General features: G+C 38.5%; 1 protein-coding gene across 2 annotated transcripts in view; it reads right to left on the minus strand.

Annotated features, from left to right (window-relative positions):
• Positions 1–3493: 3493 nt before the first annotated feature.
• DMGDH (dimethylglycine dehydrogenase) overlaps positions 3494–20682 on the minus strand; it is a 79286-nt gene continuing 62097 nt past the window's right edge. The window contains exons 15-16 of one of the 2 annotated variants that reach the window (XM_061430035.1): positions 14290–14424; positions 3494–8706 (exon numbers count right to left, since the gene is read on the minus strand). In XM_061430035.1, the coding sequence (XP_061286019.1) occupies positions 8491–8706; positions 14290–14424 (351 nt within the window). In that variant the 3' untranslated portion in view covers positions 3494–8490. Of the gene's footprint in view, positions 8707–14289; positions 14468–20682 lie in introns of those variants that run through there. The other variant, XM_061430036.1, reaches the window with a different exon arrangement.

Below are 20682 nucleotides of genomic sequence, written 5' to 3' on the forward strand. Positions count from 1 at the left end.
GTTTTAAAATTTTCCTCATACTGACTTTGAACCTTTCTTGTTAAATTTATGCCTAAGTATTTTATCGTCTCTGTTGCTACTGAAATGGGGCTTTCTTTAACTTTTTATCTATCTTTTAACTAGTTGTTATTTGTGGACATGAATTCCTATTTATTTTCTACCAAATAATTACTTTATTGTTTGAGTTAATCTAATCATTGATCTTTTTAGGGTTTCCCCACTACATAAGCACATAAAATAATATAGATAAAAAAACATTCCAATCAGTTTGAAAATGCAAAAATTAGGACTGAAAGAAAGGCTGCTCCCAACTCACAAATAGGTATTAAAGTTAATTGTTTGGTAGATGAGGTGCTTGGAACTTGGGATATATTTTTTACATGGAAAAGATATTAGAGACACCTGATTTACATTCTAACCCATACAAAATCTATTTGGCCCATACTTTAAAATCTTTTAACTCCTAAAGTCAGTAAGAAAAAGATCAACATCCACCTTTAAATAGGCAAAATATAGGAACCTAATAGTTTACAGAAAAGGAAATGTAAGTGGTTATTAAATATTTGAATATATGTTTAACCTCACTCAAAGGAGAAATACAAATTGAAATTTCAATAGTATACCACTGATACTAGTGAGAACTTAACTATTTTGGGTAAAACAAGCCCTCGTATATGAATCACAGAAGTGAAATTTGGCGTAACCCCTATGGGGAACAATTTTGTATATCTATCAAAATGTACATACACTTTAATCCCAATTGTAGGAATTTATCCTCCAGATATAGTCTATGTGAGAAATATCATATACATCAAGATATTCATTTTGGCCTTATTTTTATTAGAAAAAGGTAAATAGCTAGTCCTGGTCAAAATAATTGTGAGACACTAAGCTATCATTTAAAAGGATGATATGGAATAATGTCCAAGATATACTGTTACTTTTTTTAAGTTTGGCAAAGACCATTATGCTTGGTATGTTTTAATTTGCTTCAAATTACATGTATGCTTGGATAGCGTTACCAATTCAATAGACATGAGCTGAGGCAAACTCTGGGAGATGGTGAGCAACAGGGAAGCCTGGTCATGAAAAGTCGGACATGACTTGGTGACTGAACAACAACAAAATTACATGTATAAATGTGTGTACACACACACATATATTCATATGTTGAAAGAGATAAATGTTTACATACTTATAAAGAATCTCAGAAAGGATATAGAAGCAACGATAACGTTGGTTGTCTCTTGATAGGTGGTTGACCCTGGACAGGGAGAGGAGGAAAACTAACTTTCACAATATATCCTTCACATCTAAATTTTAAACTCTGAGCATGTATTATCTGTTCCTAGTAATATTATTATTAACAATTTGGTAGTAACATAATTTATATTTAAACAAAAAGTAAAATGCCTTTTAAGTTAGGACAGAGTGCCAAGAATAAATATGCCCCATGAACAGGGCTGTAAAGCCCATAGGCCGTGCACTGAGGAAATCACGTAGATGCTTTTGCTGTACTTCTTTATTTCTCTGGTTTTCAGAGTCTTGGGTTCTTGTCATGGTTCTAATGGGCTAAAAGCTACGCTCAGAAGTCATGAAGTCTCTGTTCAACGCTTGTCTCAACCTGTTTGGTTTCAGTGCCTCTGAATACGATAAATATTGCGTCTAAAGGCTGAACAGTTTTAAACATGTTTCTCTAAAGGTTTAATCGTTGGGGTAGAGATAAGAATGGCAAGAGGCCTTTCTTCAGAGAGAAAAACTGAAGTTTACTAACCAAGTGTGGTAAAATGTGGTAGGTGTTACTCATTGCCCATTACTACCTTGAATAGTTCAGAAGGAGATAGACTTAAAAATCAGAAAGAATAGACAAACTTTGTCATTTTAGATGTTTAGCTATTAAACTATTTTCAAAATATATTTAGTTTTGAGAATTGATTTGGGATGGGATTTGTTTCTACCATATCTAAGTGAGGGGGTCAAGTGAAGTGAAAGTCGCTCAGTCATGTCCAATGTTTCTAATGGGCTAAAAGCTATGCTCAGAAGTCATGAAGTCTCTGTTCAACGCTTGTTTCAACATGTTTGGTTTCAGTGCCTCTGAATATGATAAATATTGCGTCTAAAGGCTGCACAGTTTTAAACATGTTTCTCTAAAGGTTTAACCATTGGGGTAGAGATAAGAATGGCAAGAGGCCTTTCTTCAGAGAGAAAAACTGAAGTTTACTAACCAAGTGTGGTAAAATGTGGTAGGTGTTACTCATTGCCCATTACTACCTTGAATAGTTCAGAAGGAGATAGACTTAAAAATCAGAAAGAATAGACAAACTTTGTCATTTTAGATGTTTAGCTATTAAACTATTTTCAAAATATATTTAGTTTTGAGAATTGATTTGGGATGGGATTTGTTTCTACCATATCTAAGTGAGGGGGTCAAGTGAAGTGAAAGTCGCTCAGTCATGTCCAATGTTTCTAATGGGCTAAAAGCTATGCTCAGAAGTCATGAAGTCTCTGTTCAACGCTTGTTTCAACATGTTTGGTTTCAGTGCCTCTGAATATGATAAATATTGCGTCTAAAGGCTGAACAGTTTTAAACATGTTTCTCTAAAGGTTTAACCATTGGGGTAGAGATAAGAATGGCAAGAGGCCTTTCTTCAGAGAGAAAAACTGAAGTTTACTAACCAAGTGTGGTAAATTGTGGTTGGTGTTACTCATTGCCCATTACTACCTTGAATAGTTCAGAAGGAGATAGACTTAAAAATCAGAAAGAAAAGACAAACTTTGTCATTTTAGATGTTTAGCTATTAAACTATTTTCAAAATATATTTAGTTTTGAGAATTGATTTGGGATGGGATTTGTTTCTACCATATCTAAGTGAGGGGGTCAAATGAAGTGAAAGTCGCTCAGTCATGTCCAACTTTTTGTGACCCCATGGACTGTACAGTCCATGGAATTCTCCAGGCCAGAATACTGGAGTGGGTAGCCTTTCCCTTCTCCTGGGGATCTTCCCAACCCAGGGATCAAACCCAGGTCTCCCACATTGCGAGCGGATTCTTTACCAACTGAGCCACAAGGGAAGCAGAGAGGGTCAGAGTCTTCTCAAAAGCCTATAAGGTCCTATTTTAAACTTGGAGATGAGTTTAAGTTGCCAGTAGTTACATGCATCAGTTATATGCATTAACCACTATCAGTGCTAACTACTGTCAAGGCATTAAGAATCATCAAGCTTACCAGCTTGTAGGAAGGTAATTCTCTCTAAGAAGTATCTTCCATTTATTGTTGATTTTGTTTTGTGTGTTAGTGTGAGTATGTGCATTGAGAAGAAGAGGATCAGCTTTTTTAAAAGAAGAGATAATTCATTTATCTCTGAAAATTCTCCCAGTGTCTGAAACTGAATTCAAATTGAAACGCCTTTGACCTCCTTATGCTGCTTGTTGCTTATCACCTCCTCAAAACCAACTAGATGAGAGTAGAGAGTGGAAAATAGTACCATTCGTATAAAAAGATTTTGACATCGCATTTTTTGTGTGCTTAAGACAGTGCACAAAAGTGTACATAGGTCAATGAATTCTCACAAAGTGGACAGACTCAAGTTAACCACCTCTCTGGTCAAGAAACAGGATGTTACCGACATGGATGTATCTTTTCTATGGTTCCAGCTCCCATTAGCAGCTCCAACCTGTATGAGTCATGGTGTCAGCTTGGCAGCTGGCATCGCTCACTTGTTTTCCAAGTTAAGTTCCCTCCTTTGAACTTCCTGGCAAGACAATCACATAGTGAGGCCACATGGAAACAAGTGCCCTGCCACCCCAAGGTGTTGCCATCAGCCTTAGCTAGGTGCCAGACACGAGAGAAGAAGCCAGCCTGGATGACCACTTTTTAGTGATTCTCTCCCTCTTTTACATTATACAATTATTTTTAGTAATAATAATGAAATGAATAGTGAAAGTGAAGTCACTCAGTCGTGTCCAACTCTTTGCGACCCCATGGACTGTAGCCTACCAGGCTCCTCCGTCCATGGGATTTTCCAGGCAAGAGCACTGGAGTGGGGTGCCATTTACTTCTCCAGGAGATCTTCTTGACCCAGGGATTGAACCCGGGTCTCCTGCACTGTAGGCAGACACTTTACTGTCTGTGCCACCAGGGAAGTCCCATACAGCTATTTTTAATAATAATAATGAAATGAATAATAACTACCAGGAAAAAAATACACAGGATAAAAAATTCTATTAAACTTTGAATATATAGTCAGGCCAGTAATGAGAAAAATAGAAATAAATGTTATAGTATAAAAAAGAAATTAATATTTTTAAACTATATTAGTTTTGAAAAAGGAGAATATTTATACTCACAAATTGGTCTGCTACTTGTGAATAATAAACCTTTTCCTTTTTAAGCTTTGTAGTGATTTCACTGAATTTTTTTCTTCTTCACATATTAATGTTTACCAGGCAGTATACCCAGATTTGTCCAGTTATTTTTGCAAAGTTGATTGAAGAATTTTTTTTAAGCCTTTATTTTACATGAGCAACAGATGTACCAGTTTGACAGAAATTCGTAAAAATCTTTCACAACAAACTCCAGGAATTGCATTACTGTCTTTAGTGCTTTGGGGACATTTATAGTGGCTTTCAAACATGTCTGTGTTTAAAAGTTTCCACTAAAATATCTTCATCAGAAAATTCATCATACATTTGTATTACATACAGTAAACATTTCTGAAGTTTTTCTTCATTGGCTAAAAATTAGAGAAAATGGCTGACAACAAACTTTGACATTGTTCAGTTCGGTTGCTCAGTCCTGTCCGACTCTTTGCGACCCCATGAATCGCAGCACGCCAGGCCTCCCTGTCCGTGACCAACTCCCGGAGTTCACTCAGACTCACGTCCATCGAATCAGTGATGCCATCCAGCCATCTCATCCTCTGTCGTCCCCTTCTCCTCCTGCCCCCTATCCCTCCCAGCATCAGAGTCTTTTCCAATGAGTCAACTCTTCGCATGAGGTGACCAAAGTACTGGAGTTTCACCTTTAGCATCATTCCTTCCAAAGAAATCCCAGGGCTGATCTCCTTCAGAATGGACTGGTTGGATCTCCTTGCAGTCTAGGGGACTCTCAAGAGTCTTCACCAACACCACAGTTCAAAAGCATCAATTCTTCAGTGCTCAGATTTCTTCACAGTTCAACTCTCATATCCACACATGACCACTGGAAAAACCATGGCCTTGACTAGATGGACCTTTGTTGGCAAAGTAATGTCTCTGCTTTTCAATATGCTGTCTAGGTTGGTCATAACTTTCCTTCCAAGGAGTAAGCGTCTTTTAATTTCATGGCTGCAATCACCATCTGCGGTGATTTTGGAGCCTAAAAATGTCTGACACTGTTTCCACTGTTTCCCCATCTATTTCCCATGAAGTGATGGGACCAGATGCCATGATCTTCGTTTTCTGAATGTTGAGTTTTAAGCCAACTTTTTCAATCTCCTCTTTCACCTTCATCAAGAGGCTTTTTAGTTCCTCTTCACTTTCTGCCATAAGGGTTAGATGTAAGGGACTAGATTTAAATAGAAATTGATTGAAATAGATTTAAGGGACTAGATCTGATAGAGTGCCTGATGAACTATGGACTGAGGTTCGTGACATTGTACAGGAGACAGGAATCAAGACCATCCCCATGGAAAAGAAATGCAAAAAAGCAAAATGGCTGTCTGGGGAGGCCTTACAAATAGCTGTGAAAAGAAGAGAAGCACAAAGCAAAGGAAAAAAGGAAAGATATAAACATCTGAATGCAGAGTTCCAAAGAAGAGCAAGAAAAGATAAGAAAGCCTTCCTCAGTGATCAATGCAAAGAAAAAGAGGAAAACAACAGAATGGGAAAGACTAGAGATGTCTTCAAGAAAATTAGAGATATCAAGGGAACATTTCATGCAAAGATGGGCTCAATAAAGGACAGAAATGGTATGGACCTAATAGAAGAAGAAGATAGTAAGAAGAGGTAGCAAGAATACACAGAAGAACTGGACAAAAAAGATCTTCACGACCCAGATAATCACGATGGTGTGATCACACAACTAGAGCCAGACATCCTGGAATGTGAAGTCAAGTGGGCCTTAGAAAGCATCACTATGAACAAAGCTAGTGAGGTGATGGAATTCCAGTTGAGCTCTTTCAAATCCTGAAAGATGATGCTGTGAGAGTGCTGTACTCAATATGCCAGCAAATTTGGAAAACTCAACAGTGGCCACAGGACTGGAAAAGGTCAGTTTTCATTCCAATCCCAAAGAAAGGCAATGCCAAAGAATGCTCAAACTACTGTGCAATTGTACTCATCTCACACGCTAGTAAAGTAATGCTCAAAATTCTCCAAGCCAGGCTTCAGCAATCCATGAACCGTGAACTTCCAGATGTTCAAGCTGGTTTTAGAAAAGGCAGAGGAACTAGAGACCAAATTGCCAACACCCGCTGGATCATCAAAAAAGCAAGAGAGTTCCAGAAAAACATCTATTTCTGCTTTATTGACTGTGCCAAAGCCTTTGACTGTGTGGATCACAATAGACTGTGGGAAATTCTGAAAGAGATGGGAATACCAGACCATCTGACCTGCCTCTTGAGAAATTTGTATGCAGGTCAGGAAGCAACAGTTAGAACTGAACATAGAATGACAGACTGGTTCCAAATAGGAAAAGGAGTACGTCAAGGCTGTTATATTGTCACCCTGCTTATTTAACTTATACGCAGAGTACATCATGAGAAACGCTGAGCTGGAAGAAGCACAAGCTGGAATCAAGATTGCCGGGAGAAATATCAATAACCTCAGATATGCAGATGACATTGTTCAGTCTATTGATTTAGAGCAAGTGCCCAATTTTTGGTGAAAAAGATGAAGACATTCAAATACTGCTTTACTGATCTCATCTAGCAATGTAAGATCAGAATCTTTTGTTGTTTCTCCAGCATTCTTTGAAATTTGAATTTTATTTTTTAAAAAAATGACCATTGTTTTTGGATTTTGTTTTTGCATAGTCAATTGCCTTCTCCTTCCTGGTACTGTTCCTTTGATTAGAGTCTGATATCATAATATTTTATGTCAATAATTTCCCAGTAATTCATCACTGAAAAGTTACAACTTAGGTAACTATTAAATTGTACTACTGACATAGTGTTAAATTTTTTCAAAGGTTTCATTAGTTTTAACACAATTAGCAATTAGACTACAGAAAGGCAAAGAATGAAAAATACCTATACCTATATCAGAGCTGAGAGAAAGGATCTGGATAATACTCTTGATAATTAGAAAATGTGTGTTTTCAAAGGGATTTTCTTCATTTCTTATGTAAGAGGAGATACCAAAGGTAAATGAATAGCATGTTGAAGAGTTCCAATACATGACTACTTTTATAAAAATTTACATGTAAATTTGGCACATTTTCAAAACTTACAAGTTAAGAAATTATTTTAAAATCTAACTACAGAATCTTATCATGCTTCACATTCAGCTGTCTTTAATACACATTTATTGAACATCCTAGGCAGCAAATGTGTGTACAGGACAAATGATAAATGACAAACTACATTTTTTTGAACATTTTGATTTATTCAACTAAATGCAAATAATTTCAAGAGGCGTATCAAAGAGTTATTTTAAATGGCTTGTTTTTTTCTTGCTATACACAGTGGTAAGGGCAATCCTGTCCGCTCCTCAGCTCTTATTTGACCTGCTTTGTCAACTGTTTGTGAAATGGTGTCCAGAACAGCACAATGTGATGTCAACCTGCAGTAATTCTTGCCCAAAGAGAGGTGTTCAGTATTCAGGCTGTGTTTGTCCTGGCACAATCTATTTATTTTTCAGCTTCATCTCAGAAGGTTTACAAGTACCACTTCCTTTGGAAGACTCTCTTCTTTTTTGCAATTTCTCGTTTAAAACAACCTTTGAAAGGACAATAATGATGTCCCATAAAACTGCCTTCAGGGAGGTCATTAAGAAAGTAAATATCTCAAGGAGCTGAATAAAAATGTTACACATACCAGTGTTACATTTTAGTGTTTTCTTCCTAGACATGTTATGAAAAATTAAAACGATACCTTATTCAATGAGTATTTCTCAAAGAAGTAAATCCATCAATACTGCATTTGTTTTTATGTAAAACATAATTTGTTTTCAGCTAACAAGAACCATATGCAAATGTTTCTAAAATTATACAATGTTTTCTACTTCGGTTGTGTGTTAGCAATCGCTTAAATGTTTTGCTAATGGAGTTTCATAAACAACAATATAGGATAACAAAAACATTGATTCCAAGTATCTTCATTTGAAACAATGTAAATCATTCATCCATTATTCTACCTTCCTTAGAAAACAAGAGAAAGGTTTTAGAATTCTTAATTTAGATTTTGATGATTTTGAAATAAATCTTTGGTTTCCCTATTCCCCAGCCAATCAGTTATAATTCTGAGTACAAGCATATTGAAACCATAATACATTTGCCTCTTCAAAGTCTTTTCAAATTTTGTCCTTTCCACCTTTTTTTTGAAGCCGGCTTCTGGTTGGTTCTGTTAACACCAAGGGTTCTTGTATGACAACTGCAGGGTAATTTTTGCCCAATAGTTCAACTTCAACTTGTTGTCCCACTTTACTGAGCTCTACAGGGACATACGCGAAAACCAGACTCTTCTGGATGCGGTAACTATAGCTCCCGGAGGTCGTGTTGCCAACCACCTGAAAAACAAGACCCCACCGTCCTCGGCATCTTGGTCACAGCTAGGATGAGATGGGTGGACGGCATCACCGACTCGGTGGACTTGGGTTTGGGTGGACTCCCGGAGTTGGTGATGGACAGGGAGGCCTGGCATGCTGCGGTTCATGGGGTTGCAAAGAGTCAGACACGACTGAGTGACTGAACTGAACTGTGTGCTTCCTCTTTAGATGAAAACTCTCAAAAGATATGTTCAACTTACAGTTTTATGATATGCCGTCTGTGAGGATAATACCAGGAGAAAAACTTCACTTTTTTGAGAAGATTAAAGAAAGTTTAAAATCATTTCTCAGAATATATATCTATTTATTTTGCTCAGTTTCATGCCAAGTGATTTGATAGGAAGAATGACATATTTCCATTTTAAACTTTAAAAAATTCTCTTCCATCAAACTAGCATGGCAATAATAGATATAAAGGAGAAAAACCTAAAAATCCTAAAGCAAACTTAGCCAACTGTTCCTGTTAGCATTTAGAAAATGACCTGTCAGAAGAGTGCTGAAATAAACTGTTAGTATATCAACAGTCAGTGTAAAGTGAATCTTCTATATAAATATTGTTGTTGTTGTGTTTAGTCGCTCAGTCATGTCCGACTCTTTGAGACCCCATGGACTGTAGCCCACCAGCCTCCTCTGTCCATGGGGAGCCTCCAGGCATGAATACCAGCATGGGTCGCCATGCCCTTCTTCAGGGGATCTTCCCAACCCAGGGATCGAACCCAGGTCTCCCGCATTGCAGGTGGATTCTTTATCAGCTGAGCCACCAGGGAAGCCCATATGACTATAGAGAGAGCATTTAACAATTCCTGATAACTGCTAGGCACTTAAATCAATGTTAACTTTATCTTCTTTAGCTCTAGATGCAAGAAAAAGAGTCAAATGCCAAAAAATTACAATACAGATTTAAATGCCACATATCTTACAACTAAGACAACAAAAGCAAAATATGATATATAGCCCAACTCAAAACGGCTTCTCCTGCCTACACGATGTCGCACTAATCCTTACAGCCTCACTGCCTAGCACAGTGGTTGTGTATAGCTGGTGCTTGGAAACATCCATGAGCAGGAAGCAGCCTGGTGATGTTTTAGCTGCCTCAGCAAAGGGCCTACAACAGGCAACAGTCATGTCACAGCATTTCTAGTCTTTTAGATGCTTACAGATTCATGACAGTAAATACAGGCTCCTATCTCTGCAGCCCCAGTTTTTAATTATCTCACTGAAACCCCAAATCAGAAGCTCTCCATATAATTTCTGAACTTATTATGGTGATTTATAAAGTGAATGCATTCATTAGTAAAAGCTTCTCTCTGGTAGATTATTAGCTGCTAAGGTATTTCTGAAATAACACACATGTTTCAAAATAGTTTTTCTACTCTAGCTCAGAGTTCCATGATATAAAGCTGGGATTTGGGTCAAGGTAGTTGGGAGTTCTAACCATTGCTTTTTGAAAGATACTGATAACTTGGTTTCACTTCCAAATCTCTCAAACAGAGATCTGCATTTGGAACTCTGGAAAAGTTAACCTGATTTTCTTGGGCATCTTAAGAAAACAGGAAGAATCCTAAGCAAATCTCTTGGTCAAATTCCCTAACTCACTGGATCAAAAACCCACAATCCCCCTTCAGAGATTGCGTGCCCTATTTCCTCAGGTCTCCTGATCTCTTAAAATCCAGCAGTAATTCATCTGGCAGTTATTTTTGCTTGGTAACTTAAATAGCATGTTTATTTTGTGAATGCTATTCTTAAAATATTTATTGAATGTGTCACCTTCTGTTTGATTACTTTTATTTCTCCCTTAATTTCTGTCTAATCCAGGAATTGGTAGCTCAGAGTATTTTAGAACTCTGGTCTTTCCTTTGATCTTATTACTATGTCTCCAGGGAAAGGTTTTCCCTAGCTTAAATTTTATATCATTCTACTTTAACATTTTCCAAATTCAATTAAATTCATTGCTTCATTTTGCTCAGTGAATCATGAGAACAACTTGTCTTCACCCTCTGCCTAACAGAGTCTCATATTCTTTGTGAACTCAAGCTTCATTTATTTTTAGCCTTGTCTCATTCTTTTCTTAATTATTAGACTTAAAGATGCCTGTAACAGACATAGAGAAGAGAACATGGTAAATAGTCTTTGAAAGAGTGAACATGATTTAAATTGGATGATATATTTATTTGGCTATCCCTGTGTGTTTTGGTTTATTAATAATGAAAAAGAAAACTTTCTAAACTCTCCCAACTTCCTTATCAAAAAGTTTTTCTTCAAAACTTACTTCCCAGCAAAGCTGTTTTTTTTTTTTTTTTTTAACTAATTAAAACCTTTTTCATGCATACTCTTGGAGAAGGAAATGGCAACCCACTCCAGTGTTCTTGCCTGGAGAATCCCAGGGACAGAGGAGCCTGGTGGGCTGCCGTCTATGGGGTCACACAGAGTCAGACGTGACTGAAAAGACCTAGCTGCAGCAGCAGCAGCATGCATACTCTTATGCCTTGATTTTTAAAAATGAAACCTTACTTAAAATCATAATCCGTTCCTCCAGCACTGCCATCTCCCAACGAGACTTAACATTTCCCCAAAGTACTCATCACCCTCTGACATGCTATTTATTTTATTTAATGTTCATTGTTTGTCTCTCCCCTCCCTAGAATATAAGCTCCATGGGGGCAGTGATTGTCTGATTTGTTTTGTTCACTGCTGCATCCTTAGTACCTAGAATATTGCTATCACTTAGTAGACATTCAGATTTGTTGAACAAACAAATTAATTATATTTGCAATGCTAGAAATTAATCCTATTGTTAGCATTGCAAATATCTACCTGCAAGAATATAATATCAAATACCAAAGGTAGTATAAGTCCAGATAAAGTCAGGAAATAAAAATAAAAAAAAAGATTTCATATCATTCTAGAGTATAAAGTAGGTCAAAGAGGGTCATCCCCATGATAAAATGATTTAAGCATCAAAGAGCAGACACGCTGATACCAGGAAATTTAAGAGAAGTATTTAAAAAATATTTTTGCAAAGGCTTTTTTGAATTTGCCACAATATTGCTTCTGTTTTATGTCTTGCTTTTTTGGCCATGTAGCACGTGGGATCTTAGCTCTCCGACCAGGGATCGAACCCACAACCCTTGCCTTGGGAGGCAATGTCTTAACCACCAGAAAAGTCCCTAGTTTCAGATTTGCCCGAGATTTCCACCACCAGGGGAGTCCCTCAGAAATATTATTAATAACTAAAATTGCAATTGGATTGGCAGCTCTATAAACATATGGCATGTAATGGAAAGATGAAAAATATAAAAAGATAATTCAGTGCACAGAGAGGGCAAAGGAAATAAAATTTAAAAATAGAACTTGGGTTTCCAGGGTTTTTCTTTTTTTCCCCAGATTTGTTGTGCTATCATTGACATATAACATTGTATAAGTTTAAGGTATAGAATTCCAGTTTTTTTAACTTGGGTATGGTCACATTTAAGATGACTAGAAATCTGTCAGTGGATCATGGTCAGTGGTGGGGTTGCATACAGAATGTTACAACATAATCTGTCCTTCATTCCATGGCCAAGTGAAACAGCCAGAAGAAGGATGGGTATGGACCATATCAGAAGACCAAGAAAGTTGAATGAGAATAGAGTGAAAAATGTAGAACAAATTCAAAGATGAGGTGGGGGATGAAATATAGTGACAAGGGAAAAATTAATTAGAGGCAGAAAGAACTTTAGACATTATCACACTAAGTGGCTTCATTTTACAGATAAGGACACCGAGACACAGAGAGGCTCATGCGTTAGCTGATGGCAGAGGGATTTTAAGTCGAGATCATGGGCAAATCTGAAACCAGAAAAAGAACAGATTAAGAAAAGAGGACTGAACCAGGGATCTGGAACAGAAAGAGGAAGTGGAGACTGTGAGTTAAGAGTAAGTATGGTACAAACAGAAGAGCAAACTCAACACAGTTAAAGCTGAGGCATTTGAGAAAAAGCTTCAGATCTGAGAAAAGATCTACTGGTTTCATAGTATCAACTATGACATCCATCTGTTACGGAGATGTGCAAGAACTGTGGGTATACAATGAAGTGTTTAGGAGAATACAGGGGCCATAAGAGACAGAGAAGGGAGAAAATGAGGGAATTCAACATGGCTTAGAAGAGAGGATAAGCAATTTTAAGTCCAACTGTACCTGGGTCAGAAATCAACTCTGCCAGCCACATGTCATAGTGTGTGGCCTCAAGCAACTTGTTTAATCTCTCTGAATCCCAAAGCCTCATCTTTAAATAGGAACCATCACATGTATCTGAGAGGGGAGTAACAAAAGTAAATGGAACGACATGAAAAATATCCAGCACAAGTAGGAAATCTGTACATGTTAGCTCCATGTCAAAGTGACCCCTTAGCCCAGACGCCATTTCTTTAGTAAACTGAAAGCTAAGATTTGATCCCACTGGCTCTCCCCACAACAGTGCTTTTTGTCACTGAACTGATGGGAAAATGTAAACAAATATTAAGTAGGCTGCAATGCATGAGAAAACACTTTAGCACAGAATCTCTGAATCTGTGAGTGTTGGCTGAGCAGACCCTGCTCAATACAGAACAGCTATTAGATGAGTCTTAAAGGCCCTTTGGTTGCCACATTGTCCCTGCCTGATAACCCCTGTCTGGTTGTTTTTTGTTGTTGTTGTTGTTTGTTGTTTAGTCACTAAGACATGGCCAACTCATTGCAACCCCATGGACTGTAGCCCACCAGGCTCCTCCGTCCATGGGATTTCCCAGACAAGAATACTGCAGTGGGTTGCTATTTCCTTCTCCAGGGGATCTTCCTGACCCCAGGATCAAACCCCATCTTCTACGTTGCAGGCAGATTCTTTACACTGTCTGGCAACATCGGGTAAAACACAGCAAAATGCTGAGCCAAAGTGGGTTTTATAAATAGTCATAAAAGAGGGAGGAAGTGAAGTTATGTTGATAAGTTATCTAACTCTAGCTTTACCAAGAGAGAGAATGAAATGTAGCATCCCAAAGGGAGAAGAAGGTGATCTAACTCCTCCTGAAGAACTGAAAGATTTCCACTTGACTTTCTAAAGTTCTACCCTCCCTTGTCATAAAAATTTTCATATGAATTTTTTTTCTGTTAATATGCTGAGGTCAGAATTGCCTCCTTCTGAAAGATCCCAGAGAAGCTAAGTCAGAACACCAAGTTCTTTATAAAACGTTACTCTTGTATTCATTGATATGGATGTGGCGAGTCAATAGGTCATTTTACCTCCTAACCTTCTAAATCGTACCTTCCTCACTGACCAGTGTATTCAAGTCTTGCCGTTTATTGTCTTTCATTAAAACATATGGAACATGATGTTTTCCAAAATGGGCAACATTTCACATTTTCCTTTCAGTTAAGTAATCTCTGTCTCTTGACTGTCAGTTCTGAATCCAAGAGTGTCATCTCAACAACAGATAAATAGCTAGCAAAAAACTGTAAACAGAAACACAGACAAGGAGCTTCTGCTGCAGAACTGCGGTGGCCCCTCACTATGGGGCTTCAGCACTCACCTTGCCATCATACCAGATGCTTTCATTTCCCTCCGGATCAACATCGTCCGTTGCCAAGGTGAGGCAGACCAGCCTCCGTTTCAGCCCCTTGGCTTTAATCTGTTTCAGTGCCTGCTTTCCTATGAAGTCTGCTGGCTGCAGGAATGCAAGATAATGATGATGAATGAATGCTCAGACACTGTGACAAGGTTAGAGATGCAAGCATTTAAATTTGTCTTTGCTATTTTCTCGCCAATTACACATTAAATAAAAATACAGATTGGATCAAACGTCTAGACAAATATTTCTTAGTCCTCAGTTGACAGCATCGGCCATGTATTGCTTCAGAATAGGTGAGACTTAAGGGTAATAACTTCTGATAATTGTACCAGAACTACCTAGGCAGAAATACACGAGGCCAGGTATTGTGATGGTGGGTTATGAAAGGTACCCTTGCGCCTGATGATTGTGGGACTGGTGGGCAGTGGGCAAGGTGTGGCTCAATTTCTACCCGAAATAAGCCTTTCCTAAGAAGGAAATACACTTTTTGGAAATATGATGCTAAAGCAACTCCAAAATATCTACTTTTTTCCCCCTTGTTCAGAATAAGGGTTCCTGGAATGTATTAACCCACTGGGTTGCATTGTCAGTTCACGCAGGAAACATATTGAGCTGTGAGAGGCATCACACTGAGCCCTGGGTGGGCTACAAAATTAGTCAGATACAGACATTCTGATTAAAGAGCTTATTCTCTAATGCTGCGATTTTCAACCTCCCCCCACCTCCTTTCCCACAACACATGACAGATGACAGTCTCATGCCTAGTGCAGTCCCCTGGGCACACTCAGGGCTCTTCCCAATGCAGTGCAAGCGAGTGAGAGTGACAATGCTATAGGGATGACCTTGAGTCCACTCTTATGCATTGAGAAAAGTAGGAATCATGCAAACTTCAGGAGTTTCATATTTATTAGTAACCAACCGTACAAACAGGTGAGCCATGACTCCTCAGCAGAGACACTTAGCTAGTAAAGGAGACACAGCTCTATGCAACGAGAATGCCAAGGACACGAGACAGACATGAGAAACTAGTCAGAGGCTAAGAGCACTGAGGGTGCAGAGGGAGATGGCTGGCCCCGGTGAGGCGCTGGGGTAAGGCTTCGACACGTATGTGTCCATCTCTTAAGGGGGAAAAGAATGTGTGATATTCAAGTCACATCTCTGACGACTTAGATTTATAATGTGGAAGACAAAATTCTCAAAATAGTTCTAGACTAACTATTCTCTGAAAGAAAAGGAAGGAAACAATCATTTTGATTTCTTTACTGGTCAAAGAAGAAAGGAAGTGCTCTTTCATGCCAAGCATGTCCTCCACTACCAACATTTGGGATTTATGGAGCTCTTTCTACACACAAAACATTTAGGACTGGGTGTAATAAGCCCCTTCACCTCTCAGCTTCCTTTGTGCCTCAGCTAGTAAAGAATCTGTCTGCAGTGCAGGAGACCTGGTTCGATCCCTGGGTTGGGAAGATCCCCTGGAGAAGGGACAGGCTACCAGTATTCTGGTCTGGAGAATTTCATGCATTGTATAGTCCATGGGGTCGCAGAGTCAGACACAACTGAGCAATTTTCACTTTCACTTCACCTCTCAGTGAAGCAGCCGGGGCAGTCCTCACACCCCCTCTGCCTGAGAGCCTCTCCAACTCACTCCTTTACTGACTCAGAACTTAGACATGTATGAGTCTAAGTACGGATATTGCAACTTTACATTGCTGACTATACAGGAAGCTAAAGAAAGCTTCCACTGGCCAAGATTAAAAGAATTATAAAACCAAAGTCCAATTCTTTCCCCTCCACTGTAATGCAGATAGTGAGGGACAACTACAGGCTTTATTATGAAGCCAGATAAAAATTCAAAGAACACTAGAATCCACGTTATTTAAGTTGGGACAACTGGGGCTAAACAAAGCAACAAACACAGAAAGAGTGTGGTTCATCTGAATTCTATGTAGGATAAATTCAGGATAACACAAGTCAAAACAAACCAAGTTCATTATAGTTAGAATGTTTGTCTAAATACAGAAAGAATTCTACAACAGGTTTTTTTTTTTTAATTTTTGTAATCTTTTTAAAAAGAAGACTTGCTATCGTGGATATATGATGACAAGGAGTGTTTTTAGAGTTACTGTCTATATAGGAAGTGAATGATTGCAATGAAAAGAAGTCACACACATTCTTGTATGCACACAATGCTGAGTGGCCATGCTCTAAACAGTGTAATTTTGGAGCTCTGGGAAACCCTGAATAGAGTCCTCACCTCCTGTTATGGAATCTGAATCTTTGCTGTTAGGAGATTCACTTAGATCTTGAAGCTTTGAGGTTCTCCTGAGTCCCTATTGAAGAATTTTCTTTCAACTGTTTACTCAACTGTTGTCATGCCCCTGCTGTGTATCAGATACTAGATATAGGGTATTCAGAGCTAAAACCACAGGATCTTGCAGCCTCTGGGAGGTCCCGCAGGAGATACGACCTCTTCCCCTCCACATTACAACATGCTCAGTGCTGAAATTATTTCATCTGCTTAGTGTTTTAACATATCAGCAGAAAAAAAGAATAGTTTGAGATTACTGGAAACATGGTAAAATATGACATGTACAAATAAGTTATACCAATTTGAAATGTGATTCAGTGTTACTTCTGCTTGTTCTATGAGTGTTAAAATCACAGTGTTTTGAAAATTTAAAACAAAAAAAAAATGTCTAATGCATGTCTAAGGCCCACAGACAGATGCTATGATAGAGGTATTACAGTGGGAGCTCAAAAAGGAGTATAATTAGCTCTTTCTGGGGTAAGAGAGGGGGGCTAGGGCACCCTTCTGTCAGCTACAGTTTTGTAAAGGGTTTGAAAGATGGGGCTTTCTGATAGCTATTGTCTGAATAACCTTCTCCAAAAGCCCTTGCACTTATAAGTCGATCTTCCCAACATTCATAGAGGTGGATTTGGGGTCTAAAAGAAGTTTGAGTTAACCTAGACAAAGACACTGAACCAAGATCTCAGGAGTCCCGACCCTGTTCTTTTCATCTACTTTGAGCTGCCTTCACTGAGCTATTTAAGCCGGTATCTGACACATCTTCAGTGGAGCTGTGGTGAAACCTTGCCGTGACCACAATTTCCAAGAAGAGGGACTTTAAGGGGTGCTGGCAGGTGGGGGAATAAGGTGCGCTGGAAGGGGAGCCCAACTCCACCAAATTCACAATTTAAACTAAGTCTAAGCAGGAGAAGGAAGTGGCAACCCACTCCAGTATTCTTGTCTAGGATATCCCATGGACAGAGTCTGAGCCTGGTAGGCTACAGTCCATGGGGTTGCAAAGAGTTGGATACAACTTAGTGACCAAACAACACAAGCAGGAATGTAAGGGATCCATTAATCACAAGAAACAGGAAAGTGGGGAACCCCAGAAAACTTCCTTTAAAAGAGAAAAATTAAAGTAACAAATACATAATAGATAAGTAATATTAATATTTATAATTTATTAGGCATTTGCTATGTGCCAGAGACTATGCCTAGGGCTTTACAATCATGAGCTCATTTAATCCCTGCAAGGTTTCTATAAGACTGATGATTTTATGCCCAGCTTATGAAGAGAAGGCCTAACAAAGTTAAGGGTCTTTCATGAGACTCAGCTTTAGATTTTATCCATATGAATTTTTTAAATGATTGTGCCTAGAGTATATCATTGGCCTGCATAGCTAAAAAATGTTTCTTTTAAATTATTTAGAAAGAAAAATACATGATATCACATATATGTTGAATCTAAAAAAATGATACAAATGAACTTATTTTACAAAACAGAAAAAGACTCACAGACATGGAAAAAAAATGTATGGTTGCCAAAGGGGAAAGGCGGAGGGATAAATTAGGAACTTGGGAATAACATATATATATAACTACATATAAAATAGATAACCAACAAGGACCTATTGTATAGCACAGGAAATTCTACTCAATATTCTGTATTAACCTATATGAGAAAAGATCTGAAAAAAATATGTATAACTGAATCATTTTGCTATATACTTGAAACTAGCACAACATTGTAAATGAATTATATTTCAATCCAAAATAAATCAACTAATTAAAAATATTATTTTTAGGTACCCTGAACCTATTTTGAATGACATTCACTACACAGTAACATTTTTATACTATATGAAAGAATTTGAAAATGTCCTGGAAGTTAATATTAATGAAACTTAACCTCTATGCCTATATATCCCTGAATTAAGAAATGATCTTGTCAGCAATATCATCCTCAGATGAATGAAAACTAATACTCAAACAATAAAAATGTAAGGAACACATACTTGAAAAACACAGATAAGAGATAACACTTGTCCTGTGAGACAATTGTTGCTTCCTAAGCTAACGTATGAAAGTGAAAGACGCTCAGTCATGTCCAACTTTTTGTGATCCCATCGACTATACAGTCCAGAGAATTCTCCAGGCCAGAAGAGTGGACTGGGTAGCCTTTCCCTTCTCCAGGGGATCTTCCCAACCCAGGGATCAAACTCAGGTCTCCCACATTGCAGGCAGATTCTTTCCCAGATGAGCCAGAAGGTAAGCCTAAGAATACTGGAGTGGGTAGCCTATCCTTTCTCCAGGGGATCTTACTAACCCAGGAATCAAACTGGGGTCTCCTGCATTGCAAGTGGATTCTTTACCAACTGAGCTATCAGGGAAGCCATAGCAAGGAGAGATAAGAAAGCCTTCCTCAGTGATCAGTGCAAAGAAATAGAGGAAAACAATAGAATGGGAAAGACTAGAGATCTCTTCAAGAACATTAGAGATACCAACAGAACATTTCATGCAAAGCTGGGCTCAATAAAGGACAGAAATGGTATGGACCTAACAGAAGCAGAAGATATTAAGAAGAGGTGGCAAGAATACACAGAAGAAGTGTCCAAAAAAGATCTTCATGACACAGATAACCCAATGGTGTGATCACTCACCTAGAGCCAGACATCCTGGAATGTTAAGTCAATTGGGACTTAAGAAGCATCACTATGAACAAAGCTAGTGGATGTGATGGAATTCCAGTGGAGCTATTTCAAATCCTCAAAGATGATGCTGTGAAAATGCTGCACTCAATATGCCAGTAAATTTGGAAAACTCAGCAGTGGCCACAGGACCGGAAAAGGTCAGTTTTCATTCCAGTCCCAAAGAAGGGCAATGCCAAAGAATGTTCAAACTAATGCACAATTGCACTCATCTCACATGCTAGTAAAGGAATGCTCAAAATTCTCCAAGCCAGGCTTCAACAGTACGAGAACCATGAACTTCCAGATGTTCAAGCTGGTTTTAGAAAAGGCAGAGGAACCAGAGATCAAATTGCCAACATCCATTGGATCCTAGAAAAAGCAAGAGAATTCCAGAAAAACATCTACTTCTGCTTTATTGACTACATCAAAGCCTTTGACTGTGTGCATCAAAACAATCTGTGGAAAATTCTTCAAGAGATGGGAATACCAGACCACCTTACCTGTCTCCTGAGAAATCTGTATGTGGGTCAAAAAGCAACTGTTAGAACCAGACAGGGAACAAACAACTGGTTTCAAATTGGGAAAGGAATACATCAAGGATGCATATTGTCACCCTGCTTATTTAACTTATATGCAGAGTACATCATCTGAAATGCCAGACTGGATGCAGCACAAGCTGGAATCAAGATTTCCAGGAGAAATACCAATAACCTCAGATATGCAGATGACACCACCCTTATGGCAAAAAGTGAAGAAGAACTAAAGAGCCTCTTAATGAAAGTAAAAGAGGAGAGTGAAAAAGTTGGCTTAAAACTCAACATTCAGAAAACTAAGATCATGGCATCCAGTCCCATCACTTCATGGCAAATAGACGGGGAAACAATGGAAACAATGGCAGACTTTATTTTTTTGGGCTCCAAAATCACTGCAGATGGTGACTGCAGCCATGAAATTAAATGATGCTTGCTCCCTGGAAGGAAAGCTATGACCAATCTAGACAGCATACTAAAAAGCAGAGACATTACTTTGCCAACAATTGTCTAGTCAAAGCCATGGTTTTTCCAGTAGTCATATATGGATGTGAGAGTTGGACCATAAAGAAAGCTGAGCATCAATGAACTGATGCTTTTGAACTGTGGTGTTGGAGAAGACTCTTGAGAGTCCCTTGGGCTGCAAGGAGATCAAACCAGTCAATCCTGAAGGAAATCAGTTCTGAATATTCATTGGAAGGACCAATGTTGAAGTTGAAACTCCAATACTTTGTCCACTTGATGTGAAGAACTGACTCATTGGAAAAGATCCTGATGCTGGGAAAGATTGAAGGCAGGAGGAGAAGGGGATGACAGAGGATGAAATTGTTGGATGGCATCACTGACT

This window comes from Bos javanicus, chromosome 10, assembly GCF_032452875.1.
Source record: "Bos javanicus breed banteng chromosome 10, ARS-OSU_banteng_1.0, whole genome shotgun sequence".
In the NCBI taxonomy this organism is placed as follows: domain Eukaryota; kingdom Metazoa; phylum Chordata; class Mammalia; order Artiodactyla; family Bovidae; genus Bos; species Bos javanicus.